Consider the following 17,096-nt stretch of genomic DNA (forward strand, 5'->3'; position numbering starts at 1 on the left):
ATGTGATAAATGCTGATATTATTTTTCTTCGTCATGGGGTGGAGGGCCCTCTCCTCCTCCATGTCAGTGATCTCGCCGGCGTTCTCTGACTCCTCTGGCAGCACTCACATAGCCGGAGCGCTGACAGTTGGCGCCCCACCGACTCCCCCAGTGATGTGAAATCCGATTAGCGTCCGCCAGCCGCGGATTTTCATCTCTTTCCTGTTCTGTAGATTTGCAGAAGGCATTAACAACGTGGAGGTTTAGGAACCTGGGAGCATTAGAGGCAGATTACTGCAAGGAGTCATTTACATGAAATGAATTTGGAATTAAGAAGCCATCTTCTTCCCTTCCAGTTCTGTTCTCTATGATCGGGACTGCCGATGAGAACATCTTAGGATGTGCTATGATTCTTTTTTTTTTTTTATCCCCCCAATGTAATATTGGTATTTATATATCCTAAAAACACAGTGTATTGTAGCTTCCTCCTGTGAATGGCATGCTGGAGCTGCAGTGAAGACTGACACTTGGGCTTCAGTCATTCCATTTAGGATGTCTCTTAGATGGCTTCTTAGGTAGCATCAGGTAGGGGGACAGTGATGTAAGGTTTTATGGGGTTAGTGCTTATGTGTTATTGTATTAGGTACATGTTTCCCCAAAAATAAGACCGTGTCCTATATAAATATTTGTTCCCAAAGATGCGCTCTGTCTTTTTCAGGAGGTGTCTTTATTTTTCTATGAAGAATTATTCACACATCCTATGAACAGCAGGGACAGGGGGTACGCTATGGCGGCGTGCAGCCACCAGGGGGAGCTCACCACAGCACACTCGTACAGCACAGCAGGAACAGCGTATGGTATGGCGGCTTCCAGCCACCAGGGGGAGCTCATCACAGCACAGCAGGGACATTGTATGGTATAGTGGTGGTACATCTGGTGGTAGGAGACAATGGGGATGACGACAGGCGACGGGCCTCTAGATGCCTTGCCTGCACGTTTACAAGTGGCGGTCACAGAAGGGAACATCGGGGTTGGCGGCAGGTGACAGTCTTAATGTCATGCAGGCAGCTGCTCTGCAACGGACAATGGCAGTGGGCTAAAAATCACATCGGGCATGCTTCCAAACAAGAACTTTGCTAGGTCTTACTCTCTGAGGATGCCTTATTTTTCATGCAATTCAGTAAAACCTCTACTAGGTCTTATTTTCAGGGTAACTGGGTATGATAAGTAAATGGAAACTTGGTAAAAGCTTTGATCTTTGCATTTAAGAGTTAACGTTAACAGCTTAGCCTATAATAAAACAAATGGCGGCCTCCATTGTGTGCCCTTTAAGGCGTGCTTCACCTGCAGAGCAGATCCGTCGCCTTCCCCCTTCCCGGCCGCTGATCTCCATAGCAATATCCACGTGTTGTAGCCCTGACCTTGGCTGCACGCTCCCAGCTTCTAAAACTGCAAACTAATGTAACTTCCCACGTCTGGACGGTTCCTGCTGGAAACACTCCATGATGAGTGACCTCCGATGATCCAGGGGTCGTTTGTGTATTATTAGTCTCAGTCTATGGATATATAGTAAATGTTCTTATTTTCTTTTCTCTTCCCCCAGGCTGCTGATCTCAGCAAACCAATAGACAAGCGGATCTACAAAGGGACGCAGCCCACGTGTCATGACTTCAATCATCTCACCGCCACAGCAGAGAGCGTCTCTCTACTCGTCGGCTTCTCTGCAGGCCAGGTCCAGCTCATAGACCCCATAAAGAAGGAGACCAGCAAGCTTTTCAATGAGGAGGTAAGTGTCGGTGGTGAGACCCTCGTCTCATATAATAAAGGGCGGATTCCACCGAGAGTTGGTCTCCTCACGTGTAGGTTCAGTAGCACCAAAGGCTGGTTCTTAGAGGGTCCCTATAAGGGTGAGGCTGCACAAAGTAAAGGTTTATTAGGCAATATTAAGTATATAGGGAAAATGGTACTAACAGACCTCAAACATGTGGCCGTAGGAGATTAATCTTTGTGGGATTTATGGTATAAGGTAATTGGATGCCATATTGTGGTGGATTCTCCTCTAGAAGTATATGGGAAATTGCCTGTGGCTCCAGTGTCTGGAATCATAGGGGACTTCCTGCTAAATTCGTGGTCTGGAAAAGTGTCAGAGAGATGACCTATTTCTCACCGATTCGTGACTGCAGCAAAGGTCCATATGGTTCCATATTTAAGGCATCAAATCCTTAGTATTTGCAGTGAAGGAGCCAATGACTTTATTAATGCCAGATATTGCAGCATAGGATATAAGATTCCTCCTGTTATTCCAGCAGTGGAGATATATCTGTAGTAAGATTCTTATGTTGCGCTCTCTATACCCTACACTGCAACAGCTGGAAGGTGACTCCTGAATTTTATCCAGACCGACTCCTGCTCCTACATAAATTGCCGGTCATATACCAGGGGAGTTATTTATCACACTGGCTCAGCAGCTTCTCCCTAATGTCCTACATGATCCTGGGGCGACTTCTGAGGGAATAAAGGAATACTGTATATGAAGCAGCTTCTCCTGTGTGTGCAGTGGATGCAGCCAGTCTCCAGCCTCCATGTCCTGAAGTATTTACAACTAGACTACATGGAGCAGGTGGTCTTTTCCTGCTGACAATCTTCTATGTTTCTAACTAAATATTCACCATACTTAAAGAGGACCTGTCACCCCCCGTGCCGGGGTGACAGGCTCCCCACCCCCCGTTACAGCCCCCTATACTCACCTGATCCCGCCGGGTCCCGCTTTTGGATCCGGTCGGGTCACGGAGATATCAGCGCCCGAAGCCCTGCGCGCACGCTGACAGGAGAGTCCGACGCTCATAGAGAATGGCGGAGCATCGGACTCTCCTGTCAGCGCGCGCCTCGGGCTTCGGGAGCTGATATCTCCGTGACCCGACCGGATCCAAAAGCGGGACCCGGCGGGATCAGGTCAGTATAGGGGGCTGTAACGGGGGGTGGGGAGCCTGTCATCCCGGCACAGGGGGGTGACAGGTCTCCTTTAAAAAAAAGGATGCTAACAATGGCAGATACCTGTAATATAAAGGTCAGTCATAGTGATATACAGGGGGTTACACATAGTGATATAGAGAGGGGTCACACTATAGCACGCACACACACAGCTTGCTGCAACCATAGCGCACACCACACGCGCGCACGCACGCACGCACACACACACACACATTCTCTCGGCCTGCTGTAGCCATAGTGCACACACGCACACGCACACGCACACACACACACACACACACACACACACACACACACACACACACACACACACACACACACACACACACACCCTGCTGCAGTCATAGCACACACAGGAAAACACACAATTTTCTCCCAGAGAGAAAACACCACACTGAGGACAGAGGTTACTGCTACACTACTTATGTCTCCTCCTCCTCCTCCTCTATATTACACAGGATACCTTCATATTACACTGCTGCTCATATACAGTCATCCAGCATCCAGGAAGAGAACAGCACAGATCTCCCCCCACACAATGGACTCTTCCAGCTCAGAAACAAACTGCCAAATAGTGACCGACAACTTTTCCTCGACCCTCCCCCCCCTTATGTAATAGGGCCAATGTCCTATTAGAATGTTGCTCATATATATTAATGAGCAAAACTTGTAAAATTCATATTAAATTCGGAGTCGGTAAATTATTTTCCCACTCCAGCCAAAACTAGCTCAGACTCCATGACTCCGACTCCACAGCCCTGTTGTTAACTACACTATGTCCTAGTATGAGGGACTCTTGTAAAAAGATTTGCCTATGGCTAGCCTTGGCTTCTAGAACAAAGAATTGTATTTGCATAACTGGTTATCAGCCCCTGTTCTCTGACAGTTTGCATGTAAGGGCCCTATTTATACTTGGGGTAAATTCACATGGGCATCTCGCACAAGAAATCCGCAGCTAATCCGCAATACACTTATTAGTATTATTATTATAATTATTAATTTCTTATGCGAGACGCCCGTGTGAATTTACCCTTAAAGATATTTTACAGAAGCTAGCACCATCTTGTCAGATCAGCACTTGATTTCCCCTCGTTTCCTGCCTGCTGCAGTGTGCTATTACACACACACAGACAGTGAGTGAGGAACAGCGGAAGGGGTTGACTGAACACTCCTTAGATCATTTGGGGGGCCCATTGAAGTCTGCTGCCGCCACTTTTATTACTTAAAGCGACATGCTGCAGACCACCGCTCATCGTTTCCTTTACATATGTGCTATTACACCAAACGGGTATCGCCTGAAGGTCTGTAATCAGCCAAGTAAGGCCGATAATCATTTTGTGTGATAGCACTACATTTTCTGCATAGGAAAATGATTCGGTGGCGGATTGACTTTTATACCTAGTGTACCTAAACTGGTGAGAAGTTGTGATGGTGAAGGTCTGGCTGATGATACCCCCACCTATTGCTAAAATAAATGGACCGAGCACACATACAGCACTTTGTTCCATTCGTTTTAGTTATTAGTGGGAGCCAGACCCCCCCCCCCCAATGTCCACAACTTCTTAGGTGTCACTATTAGTTGACCCGGCTTTGTCAGCAAATACAGTGTGACTGTATCACATGAACACAGCCTGGTGATTGAGGGCCTCTACTGTGCTGTGAAAATGGGTAGGACTATGTCAAGACTTGGACGTATCTATCCATACTTTTATGGGACTTCTGAAGATGACTTTAGCGTTGTATTCTTAGGTCTATACTTCCCAGTATGAAAAATCACATGTTCTTTACAGTATGTAAGTGCATCTCACGTCTAATTTTATTTTTACTTTTTTATCTCCCACAGAGGCTAATAGACAAGTCAAGAGTAACTTGTGTAAAATGGGTCCCCGGCTCGGAAAGCCTCTTTCTTGTAGCTCATTCCAGTGGGAACATGTACTTGTATAATGTGGAGCACACGTGCGGCACCACGGCGCCCCATTACCAGCTACTCAAGCAAGGAGAAAGCTTTGCCGTTCACACATGCAAGAGCAAGTCCACCCGAAACCCTCTGCTGAAATGGACTGTCGGAGAGGGAGCCCTTAATGAATTTGCTTTTTCCCCAGATGGGAAATTCTTAGCCTGTGTGAGCCAAGATGGCTTCCTACGAGTGTTTAACTTCGATTCTGTGGAGTTGCATGGTACTATGAAAAGCTACTTCGGAGGACTGCTATGCGTGTGCTGGAGCCCGGATGGGAAGTATATAGTAACCGGCGGAGAGGACGACTTGGTGACGGTTTGGTCATTCGTCGACTGTCGTGTAATAGCCAGAGGTCAGGGACACAAATCTTGGGTCAGCGTGGTGGCGTTTGACCCAAATACCACTAGCGTGGAAGAAACTGACCCTATGGAGTTCAGCGGGAGCGATGAAGACTTTCAAGAACTGATCAGCTTTGGTAGGGATAGGGCAAACAGTACGCAGTCAAGACTGTCCAAAAGGAACTCTACAGACAGTCGCCCAGTTAGCGTGACTTATAGGTTTGGCTCAGTAGGCCAAGATACGCAACTGTGTTTATGGGACCTTACAGAAGACATCCTTTTCCCTCACCAACCGCTGTCAAGAACACGGACACATACCAACGTCATGAACGCCACGAGCCCGCCAGCAGGAAGCGCCCCTGCAAACCCAGGAAGCAATGGCAACAGTATCACCACGCCAGGCAATGCCATACCTCCCCCACTTCCAAGGTCCAACAGCCTTCCCCACTCTGCCGTGTCCAACACCGGCAGCAAAAGCAGCGTGGACAGCGCCATCGCCTCCGGCGTCAGCAAGTTTGCCACCCTGTCCATTCATGACCGCAAGGAGAGGCATCACGACAAAGACCATAAGAGGAACCACAGTATGGGACATATATCTAGCAAGAGTAGCGACAAACTGAACCTAGTTACGAAAAACAAAACGGACCCTGCTAAAACGTTGGGGACCGCGCTCTGTCCCAGGATGGAAGACGTCCCTTTGTTAGAGCCTCTTATCTGTAAAAAGATAGCACACGAAAGACTAACTGTGCTTATTTTTCTTGAAGACTGTATAGTCACTGCTTGTCAGGAAGGATTTATTTGCACATGGGCAAGGCCTGGTAAAGTGGTAAGTTTTAACCCTTAATGCTGCATCAAGATTAGAATTTCAGTGGTCATTGTAGACCCGTCACCTGCCCACCGTGGGGCAAAACCCAATATGGGGCCGATCAGTCCCTGCTGGGACCTCCCGCCTTGATGTCACTGGTTCCCAGCAAATTGATTGGCCGTTTATTGTTTGGGCCTCCACGGTTCGCACGTGACTGGTCCGCTTCAACCTGTTGGGCTAATGCCGACGTTTCTTTCCATTCAGTGTAGAGAGCTGTTAAATTTAATTTTTTTTCTTTCTTTTTGAGACATTTTTTGGTTACTGCATGTCATACCGTTTTGAATCATTTGAAATTTTGCCACAGCAAAAAAAAAAATAGTATATTTGGAACTACAAAAAAATAAAAAATTACATGTAATATCAAAGCATATTGTGCCAACCAAAGAGGCGGGAAAAAAAAATCCAAAAAACCTAACGCTAACCAGAAGCACTGTACGTTGTGTGACATACTAAGATGTGTTATGGTCCGACCAATGTGCAGGCAGAATTTGCCCTGGTGGGGGGGAGGGGGTAGTGAGGCATGCAGATGACAGGGGGCAGGACGCGGCCCGGCTTACTGACGTGGAGGCACTTGTCAATGTACCAAAAGTGTGTTTATTGAGTCGATCTAAAAGCAAACGCAAGTTTATCCTATTCAGCTAATACGATCTGTATTTCTGTAAATAAAAAGGTTACCTTGATTTCTTTAGTATTCTTAATGTGTAACTCTTTCTTGACCGATAGTTAAAAAAAAAAAAATCCGTAATGATCCTAAAAAAAAAAAACAACTTTTTTTTTTTTTTTTTTTTTTGGCCTATTTTATTTTTAGCTGTATATTAGCTGTTTAGGGGCCTGACAGCGCAGTAGCCTAGATGCTTTCCTCACAGGCCTGGTGTACAGGGGAGCAAATCTTCAGTAAGGGTGTATTTATACAGAAAGATTATCTGCCAAAGATTTAAAGCCAAAGCCAGGAATGGATTTGAAAAGAGGAGAAATCTCAGGCTTTCCTTTCTGACCTGATCTCTGTTTAAAGTCTGTCCCTGGCTTTGGCTTCAAATCTTTGGCAGATAATCTTTCTGTGTAAATAGACCCTCAGAATCTGCCCTCAATTTCCTTTAGTCGTTTGGGCTTTCAAGTGTCCCCTTTCCTCTGAGACATCTGGTAGATCTTCTAGTACTATGATGTTCCAGATTTCCTTGAGGAACTGAAACACTTAGGGTATGTGCACACTGAGGAAAAGGCGAGGAATTCAGCTTGAAATTCCTCCTGTAAAATATGTACAGAGCAAAGTCCCATTGTGTTCAATGGGTTTTCTGCTCTGTTGTTCACACTGCAGAATTTCCGAGCAGAATTTTCTGCTGTAGATCTGCTAGAGGAATCCTATAGAAGTCAATGGGGGGCTTAAATTCTGCTTGAATTCTGCCTGAAAACTTTCTGCTTCAATTCCTCGAGAATTCCTCAGTGTGCACATACCCTTAGAAGGTGGAACAACTTTTGCCAGACTAAACAAATCGACTGATGATTTATTAGAATCCTGATGTAAATTTAGGTCAGTCCTAGAATCCAGTGTTATGTTTTTTTTTTTTTTTTTTTTCTTTTTTTTTTTTTTTTCCTCTCTCTTTCGGTTTAGTTTCCAGTTTGATCCAACATCATATCTAGTTTAATTTGTTTGTTATACTGATCCTGCTACCTTCTATGCTGGTCACATCCAAAGCTGCTTTTAGAGTTCCCTTGATGCTGCTTGGCTCTGAGCTTTTGTCTTGCTGCCATTCCCTGCTGGTTCAGGGTCTGTATTTAGCATGTGGATGGTGTTTTGTGTGTGTGGGTTGTGTTTTTTTTTAAGGGTTTTGCGTTACTGTGAATCTTCAGGAGCTCCAAGCAGAAATGCAGCTTTGTGTCTGACTGTAGTATTGGCCCAGAGAAGGTGGAAATAAATTTTAAAGTGTCTCCCCATATTAAACTCTATGGAAGTAAGAGGGAACAGTCACAGAGCATCAGTGGTTATTTTTGTGTTTTGTGTTTTTTTTTTTTTTTTTATATTTCCCACCTCTCCCCCCACAAACTTTAATTCCAGAATGTAGAATATGACAGACATAAATAAACAGGGCTACTGGGGGCCAGAGCTTAGAAACCACAATTATAAGGGTAATTTAATTTTTTTTTTCCACAAAATTTCTTTTTAAACATCTGAAAAATTATATATATTTAATGTTCTGACACCTCCAGTTGGTCAATAAGAAGTGACCTTATGTCCCCAGTGTGCATGTGATGGTCTGTAGTTTATGGCTGTAGTTTCCTATGGTACCAAAGAGACTCGGCAACAGGTGGTGGATGAAACTTTATTTTTTGTTAATTAAGGGTCAATACACACTGTGTAGTTTTTTTTTATTTTTTTTTTATTTTTTTTTAATTGTTGTTTTTTCCTTCCTGGGATTAAGATGGTTTTCCAGGAGGAAAATTGTTCTCAATCTCTATATGAACATCCAGTAGCTTAACGCTCATCCAATTCCCTTTCTGTGTTAATGCTGCACATATAGAATTTCTTTAATTATAATATATATATATATATATATATATATATATATATATATAATATATATATATATATATATATATATATATATATATATATTTTTTTTTTAAATGCAGTCTGCACTACTTGAATCCATTTTGTGGATGGAATAGAAGTCTATGGGGAGGGATTAAAATGCGGATGGGATTAGTACTGTAATACTAGTCTCCTGTCTAGAAGGCGCCTAACATGTGCAGAATACAGAAGTAATAATACTGATGGTATGTTATCTGTATTATAGACTTATTCCCATGTGCTTGTGCCACAGAGGCCGAAATATAAAAATGTATCTAGGGGGTTATCAAAGATAAGAAAAACATGGCTGCTTTCTTCCAGAAACAGCGACACTCTAGTCCTCAGGGGTATGTGTGGTATTGCAACTTTACTCCATTGAAGTAAATGGAGCCAAGATGCAATACCAAGCACAACCAGAGAACTAGAGTGGTGCTGTTACTGGAAGAAAGCAGCTGTGGCTTTCTAATTCTGGATAACTCCTTTTAATTCCCATTTTACTTTGATTAGAAATAAATCCGTTCACACCTGCAGTAGTAATCTGATCCCGGTTATAGATGTCTGATCAGCAGCCGGGCAGATCATTGTCTCCCCTGATGGCGGGCAGCATAGGCCGGGGCTGGCGTCTGCACTGGGGCGATGAAAGGGCCCACTAAGCTTTTTGGAGGCTGCAGTGATCTGGGGGAATATTCTCCTATATGCCTATGTATCTACCTGTATAACAATATAGTATCCACCCCTTACTGCTTGCATGACAATATAAGATTTGTGTCTATATCTTTGTGATGTCATCTTAATGTAAAATCTGTTTTTCGGCTCCTAAACTATAGCGCTCAATCTACCTCTTGGTGACGTTCTGGGTGCAATTTTTTATTTTTTTTGCTCTATATAAATGCGACACGAGGAGGGGAAAGATGTTGCTGGTTGGTAGAGGGAACTTCTGCTTTTATGTTTAAAAAAACAAAAAAAAAAAACAAAAGCTAAGCTGTAAGTATTCAATGAAAAGAAACCAAAATAAAATTTCAAATGCTTCTGAGAGATGGGTATGCAGTACCAAAAATGGTGCAGATCTAGAGTGTAGAGGTCGGAGTGCCGCTCCAGGTAAGTGCCACCTTCATTACCTGCTGTACTTAAATGTGCTTTATGCTTTCAGTGTAAAATCATGTGCTGTGCCTAATGTGGAGGGTTCAGGGGCAGAGCAGGACACACTCTGAAACAGTGTCATGCTCCACCCCCTGAGAACATGCAATAGGCACAGAGCAGTGTATATATTTTGTGTGTAGCATCCCTTTAATTGTAGGCGGCATTGTTAAAAAGAAAAAAAAAATCTGTTAGTGTGGGCTTAACTGGTTAAAGAAGCACTCCCCTCACTCACCAGCAATGATCGGTGTCCCGCGGCGCCGTTCAAATCTTGCACGTTAGCGTCACCGCTCCTCTGACCCCTCTCTTGTTTCCATGTAGATTGAATGCCGGAAGTCATGCTCTCCAATGCATCTCTATAGGAGAGGGTGGCTTCCGCCCTTCAATCGACATGGAAACAAAAGCGGGGTCAGAAAAGCGGTGACACGAACGCACGTGGGGTTTAAACAGCGTTCCAGGACACCAATAATAGCTGGTGAGTATATGCGCCAGCGCACAGCGGGGGGACAGATTAAAAAAAAAAATTCTGGAGTGTTTCTTTAAAATCTCCTCTGATCAGACCAGGTCAAAGCAGTTAGTTGTAACGACAGGTACACGCTAAACTTTGGAACAGCCACATTAAAACACTTTGCACCCCTGTCTAGAAGAGATTTTAATGTGGCTGTTCCAAAGTTTAGCGTGTACCTGTCGTTACAACTAACTGCTTTGACCTGGTCTGATCAGAGGACATACCTGCAGAGAGATTGCCGCAGCGCATTCCCTCAATATTTTTATTGTAAGTCTATAGGAAATTATTGAAGGAATGAGCAGCCGGCCCGGGAGCTCAGCAGCTGATCATAGTGGGTGTCAGCAGTGAGACCCGCTGTGATCAATAACTTTTGACAAGTCAAAAGTAATATGTAGTGACCGTGTCCATTTGAGAGTCATCTCTTATGCTCAGGATAGGGAAAACCTAGCTGATTTAGGGGGGTTCAAGCGCTGAAATTCCCTCACCATCATGAGAACAGAGGTTGATTGTCATAGTGCCATTGCACATGCTTGTTCACCACACAGGGAATGGAGCAGTGGTTAAGCAGTGTGCACTGTGGCTCTATTCACTTGGAGCATTTTTATCCTTTTTATCATTTGTGTGGGTCACCAGTGGTCATACCCCCTCACCTCTCCCTATTAGAGATGAGCGAACCTGGAGCATGCTCGAGTCCATCCGAACCCGAACTTTCGGCATTTGATTAGCGGTGGCTGCTGAACTTGGATAAAGCCCTAAGGCTATGTGGAAAACATGGATATAGTCATTGGCTGTATCCATGTTTTCCAGACAACCTTAGAGCTTTATCCAAGTTCAGCAGCCACCGCTAATCAAATGCCGAACGTTCGGGTTCGGATCGACTCGATCCTGGTTCGCTCATCTCTCTCTATTCCTTATACATTAGAACCATATTGACCATTTGTGGCACAACTATAACACTCGTCACATCACAACAGGTTGAGGGCCACGGCCATGGACAGTTTTAAGTGTGTTGGGGTCATTTAACTTTGAGGGTTTAGATCAGGATTACATCCCCAGTAAGAGCATCTCTACCCTCTCTTCTTGAGCATCATGTCTCTATGCTGTTCCTGTCCAAAATATTAAAGAGGTTATACAGTGCTAAAAAAACATGGCCACTTTCTTTCAGAGACAACATGATTCTTGTCTCCAGTTCAGGTGCGGTTTGCAATTAAGCTCCATTCACTTCAATGGAACTGAGTAACAAAAACCCACCCAAGCTGGTGCCAAGAGTGGGGCTGTCTCTGGAAGAAAGTGGCCATGTTTTTGTAGCACTGGACAACCCCTTTAAGGCATAGCCCCCTTCCCCCACATCTGACTGCTCTCTATGGTTAGAGCTCCCCAAGTCTGCTAATCTCAACCTATTTTCAGCTGCTCCTGTTAATGGGAATAAATCCCGTGTGAGCCCGGTCTAGATAACTAATCCATGTTGACCCCAGGAGGTGGCTTATGGACATGTTTGTAAGCAGAGAATAAGAACTATTTTTACCATTTAAACCTGTGTCTCACAACCCCTTCATGCAAACAATCGTGAGATTCGGGGATGTTATTCTGGACCATGCCTCTAAGATTTCTTAAAGGGGTTATCTAGGATAAGAAAAACATAACTGCTTTCTCCAAAAAAGCACCACTCCTACAAAGATACCTTTTATAGCCATAGGGGTAGTTTGCTGCATCACAAAGACATCAATCTGATATTCCCATGCCATGCATTACAGCTGCAAGTACAGGCATCCCTATTCCATGTTCTGTTTTAGAGGTAGTGTCCCTGTCACAAATGAATAAGCACATGGCTGCTGTATGTCAATGGAGACTGCTGTCAGCTTAGCTGCATGCTTCTCTCAACTCATTCTAATGACCGGGGGGTCTCTGTGACATGCAAAAGTTTTTGCAGATGACTGAGACACTTTAAAGCAGGGATGGGGAACCTTTTGGCCCTCCAGCTGTTGCAAAATTTTTTGCAACAGCTGGAGGGCCAAAGGTTTCCCCATCCCTGCTTTAAAACTAGAGATGAGCGCAACTCCGCTTATTCTGCATTTGATTATTGGTGGCTAAAGAACATTGATGTAGCCCTAGGGAGTCTGGCAAAACATGGATGTAGCCCTAGGGAGTCTGGCAAAACATGGATGTAGCCAATGGCATATACATGTTTTCCTAAGGTGACATCCAAGTTCTTCAGCCTCCGGTAACCCAATGCGGCATGCTCAGCTTGGGTAAAAGAAATATCTGATCAATAGGAAAAACGTGGGGAATGTCTCTAAAGTAGTTCTAATGTGAAGGGAATATAAAGGTATAGGCGAACGGCAGATTTAGTGGTGTAAATTGCAGTCAGTTCTATTCACCTGGATGAAGCTGTCCTGGTGCATTCAGGTGAACGGGACAGTGTATTCCAATCTAAACATTTCAAGGGATATGTCTCAAATGATGGAACCCACAAATATCCATCTGGAGATTAAAGTGTCACTGTCCATTTTTTTTAAGTTTTTTTGCAGAAATTAATAGTACAGCGATTTTAAGAAACTTTGTAATTGGGTTTATTAGGCTGACTTCAGAGGAGATAGCTTGGTGATGTAGCTGTAAATTAACTTTGTTGTCCTGTTTTGGTGCCTTATCTCCCTCCACCCCTCCCCTCTCCATAGAGAACCATGAAGACAGGGGGGAGAGCTTCAAACTGCTTTTTTTATGATAAAAATGCATTTTTCGGCTAATAAACCCAATTACAAAGTTTATTAAAATCGCCTGGACTATTGATTTCTGAAAAAAAAAAATAATAAATTAAACGACAGTGACACTTAAAGAGCATCTGGCCAAGCTGCAGCTGCCAAAAGTGGTCAGTGAGCCAAAAAAACAGCCTGTTTGACGCCATCTGCGTATCTCCTTTTGGTAATTAGGAGGTCGCAACCAATCACAGCTTATTGTGAGAAGTGAAAGCGGAGCTGTGACTGGTTACTATCTGTCCAAAGCAAACATCAGACACCAGATTGATACATTCTCTTGCTGGACTGGACTGGGACTGCGAGGACTGGGAACCATTGGCCCGGACAGCCAAAGCTGTAGTTTTGTAACCGTTGGAGGGACGAAGTTTCCTCATCCCTGTTACAGAAACTTCAGATCAGAACTTGAGATTGTTGGGGGGTTTGGGTACCAAGACCCCAGAATTGCTAAAACGAAGGGGCAGCAGTGTTCAGCTGACGATGTCACTTCTGACCGTCTGTATAGAAAGTCTGAGTAAGCCAGGAGAGCGAGAACCGTCAGCCGAGCACTTCTCCCTGTTTGTTTCAGCATCCGGACTCCCGTACATCTTTTGGCACATTACATCATGAATACTTTTGGGTTTATTGACTAATACTATATATTTTATTTTAATCTTGCAAGGCTGAATGTGTTTTTTGAATTTTTTTTTTTTTTTGTTCATGATTAATTAAAAAATGCTTTGTCCACAGGGTTTATTATCATCCCAAAACCAAGCGAATTCTCCAAGTGGAACAGTAGTATAGCCATGACACTACCGCTAGCGAGACACACACTACAGGAGCAGACGTAAGGACAGAGGAACCAGGAGCTGCTCTTCAGCCACAGAGCTTCAGAGTAGGACGTGGGCTGAATGTCTATTATGGATTTCTATTTAATAAGAAATATACAGGAAAAAAAAAAAAATCACACAATTGACAGGATTAACTTGGCAGAGAAATTCTTTGAGCTTGGTCTTTAGTCTTCACGACTACTCACCCAAGAAATATATACGTGTATATAAATTATATATAAAGTCTCGAATAAACACAACTTCCTTAGCCGTTACAGTGGAACTTGATACTAGTCCATTCATTCCTCTTTGCTTTATACTTTTCGACTTTAATGTAATTTAATCTTTATAAATATAATGTAAAATAAAGTCTGCTTATTGAAAATCCTCAGTAATTTTTTTTAATTATTAGATGGTTATTAAGAATTAATCCACCATTGTGTGTATTGCACTGATTTTTTTTTTTTTTTTTTTTTATTTTATTTAACCCACTATGGTTTCCACAACCTGTGGCTCTACAGCTTTTACTAAACTACAACTCCCACCATGCCTTGCTGTCAGGGCATACTGGGAGATGTATTCTTGTCACAGGTTTGGGAACACTGGTTTAGATGAGCGTCTGGAATGCACTTGATATGAAAGCAGAGTCATTTACCCCAGTGACTTAAATTGTCTCTTTTTTTTTTTGGTTTTCTATTTTTTTTTTTTTGTTCAGGAAGATGGAAGCTGCAATTTTTAGTTTATAATATATTTTTTTTAATTAAAAAATGTTTGCACTTAAAAATAGTTAAATGCAAGTTGAGAAAACTTTACTTTGGGTGTAAAAAAAATTATATTAAAAAGAGGAAAAAAAACTTTTCCCAGGAGAAAAAGGAAACTGTTGTGAAGATAAAATATCCTTTGTATCTATTAAACCTTTATTTTAATATTGTGGTTTCTAATGCCTCTGTATAATATGTATAAATAATGTAATGGAGTGGTGGGCTGCTGGGGTTTTGATCATTACACTAGTCATTTTCATTATATGAAAATAGTGATTTCTAATTAAAAGATACATATTAATATTAAAAGTTTTTGCATATGCCTTCTGTTTTATTGGTCAGCTGCTATTTCACTATGCTCCCAGCTCTAATAAATGTATTTGCCATTGCAGTAAGACGCAGGTTTCCGGATGGCGACCCTTTCTTACATTGTCAAATTCATAAGGAAAGTGAAAACCAGACAGGGCCGTTAACTTGTTCTGTGCAACCTACTGCCCTCCCAGCTGCAATTCTACAAAACTACAATGCGCGTCATGCCTGGACAGCCAAAACTGTTGGGAATTGTAGTTGTGCAACAGCTGGAAGGCTGTAGGTTGGATATTTTAAGTTGCTTCTATATTTTGACTATTTATTTTTGGGGCGTTGGGAAAGCTTTTTCTCTATTAGGGTAGGTTAACATAGAGAAGTTCCAGCAGATTCCGTTGCTCGTCCCATAGACTCAATTCTATGCACAGGCGGATTCCGCCGGAAGAATTGACAGTCAGTTCTTTCGGTGGATGGCGGAATTCGCCCCCTCCCATAGAATTTGAGTCTATGGGACGGGCGGGGATGAGAGCCTGAATCTGCTGGAACTTCTCTGTGTGGATTCATCAGCATGAACCCACCTTTAGGCCAGTGTCATAGGTACCATATTGCAACAGATCTTGCGATTGCGAGTTCCACAGTGATACTCTAGTGTCATTCCCTGTGGCTCAGCATTCTCGCAATGGATTTTCATTCTGCCCCTACCCACTTAACCCACCAGCTGCCGGACTAATACATTACCCGTCCGCACTTCCTCCCTGATGTCACCCAGATTGGATGAGCGGGATGTCAGGGAGCCGAGAATCCAGCTAGTGGGTTAAATAGGCTTATTTTCGCAGTGGAATGAAAATACGTTGCACGAATGTAGAGCGATAAGGAATGACACTACAGAGTACTCGGTGTGAAATCTGCTGTGATACGCTACACGTTAAACTTGGGTATATTCACACATTGCAGATCTGAAAATTTTCTGCAACTTAGCTTAAAGAGGATGTACCGCCAGGTACATCCCCTTTAATCTGAACCCACGAATCGAACGGCGCCGTCACGGGGAAGCTGGTGCCGCGGTCTGTTTTTCGGACTGTGGCCTGGTTCCCGTGCACGGCGCCGTTCTATGCAACGGAACCGGACGGTGCTCAAGCACTGGAGGCCGGCCGGGCCGCCCCCAATGGTAGGGAATTCCCTCCCCTGTATGACGCGGCTCCCTTAGAATGATAAAGAAAACGGACCACGGCACCAGCTTCCCCGTGACAGCGCCGTTCGATCTGTGGGTTCAGAATAAAGAGGATGTACTTGATGGTACATACTCTTTAAAGAGTCACTGTTATGGCAGTTTTTTGGAAAATTGACACTGCAGTTTAGCACCAAAGCCAGAAGTGAATTCAAATGGAATAGAAAATATTAAGGGAGGATGTGTGCTTGTCTTTCCTGTTACATCCACTTCTGCTTTGGGCAAACCTGGCCAAAAAAACACATGTGCAACCAGCCTAAGGGTATGTGCACACTGAGTAATTTAGACGGAAAGTCAGTCGCGTAATCTGTCGCTCGCAGTGGCGGGCGAGTGGCTCTCCTCCTGTGTCATAGACTCCATTCTATGCACGGGCGGATTCCTTCCTCTGTCCAAAGAATGAACTTGATCATTCTTTGGACAGAGGAAAGAATCCGCCCGTGCATAGAATGGAGTCTATGACACAGGAGGAGAGCCGCGAGCAGGCGCGAGCCGACTGATTACGTGACGGACTTTCCGTCTAAACTACTCAGTGTGCACATACCCTGACAAAGCATGCCTAAACTAAAAAGGTGTGGATAATCCATCTGAATTTTCAGATGTGTAAAAAGGAAGACAGATTAATTGAGCCTTTCTCTCTGTCTCTGCAAGAGGGGATCCATAGATAGACATACTAGGGGAAAAAAAAAAAAAAGGCTCTGACCATTTTCTCCACATGAGAGCAATCGATGGTGGTGGTGTGTCTCTCAACAGATCAAAGCTTTGAATGTTATATATGTATGTTTTATATATATATATACCATTATAATTTCAAAAAATACCTGGATGGTCGCGGTCTAAATACTCCATCAACATTCAAACACTTTTCCTGCTCCCGGCATGATATTGATAACATCATGCCGCA

The 17,096-nt window shown here is 43.6% G+C and overlaps 1 protein-coding gene across 1 annotated transcript in view; it reads left to right on the forward strand.

Annotated features, from left to right (window-relative positions):
• The window catches only part of WDR20 (WD repeat domain 20), a 29,248-nt gene extending 14,298 nt beyond the window's left edge, over nucleotides 1-14,950 (forward strand). The window contains exons 2-4 of the mRNA XM_069949799.1: nucleotides 1,583-1,765; nucleotides 4,814-6,091; nucleotides 13,821-14,950. Of these exons, the coding sequence (XP_069805900.1) occupies nucleotides 1,583-1,765; nucleotides 4,814-6,091; nucleotides 13,821-13,874 (1,515 nt within the window). The 3' untranslated portion in view covers nucleotides 13,875-14,950. The remainder of the gene's footprint in view (nucleotides 1-1,582; nucleotides 1,766-4,813; nucleotides 6,092-13,820) is intronic.
• Nucleotides 14,951-17,096: the final 2,146 nt, after the last annotated feature.

This window comes from Dendropsophus ebraccatus, chromosome 13, assembly GCF_027789765.1.
Source record: "Dendropsophus ebraccatus isolate aDenEbr1 chromosome 13, aDenEbr1.pat, whole genome shotgun sequence".
Classification (NCBI taxonomy): domain Eukaryota; kingdom Metazoa; phylum Chordata; class Amphibia; order Anura; family Hylidae; genus Dendropsophus; species Dendropsophus ebraccatus.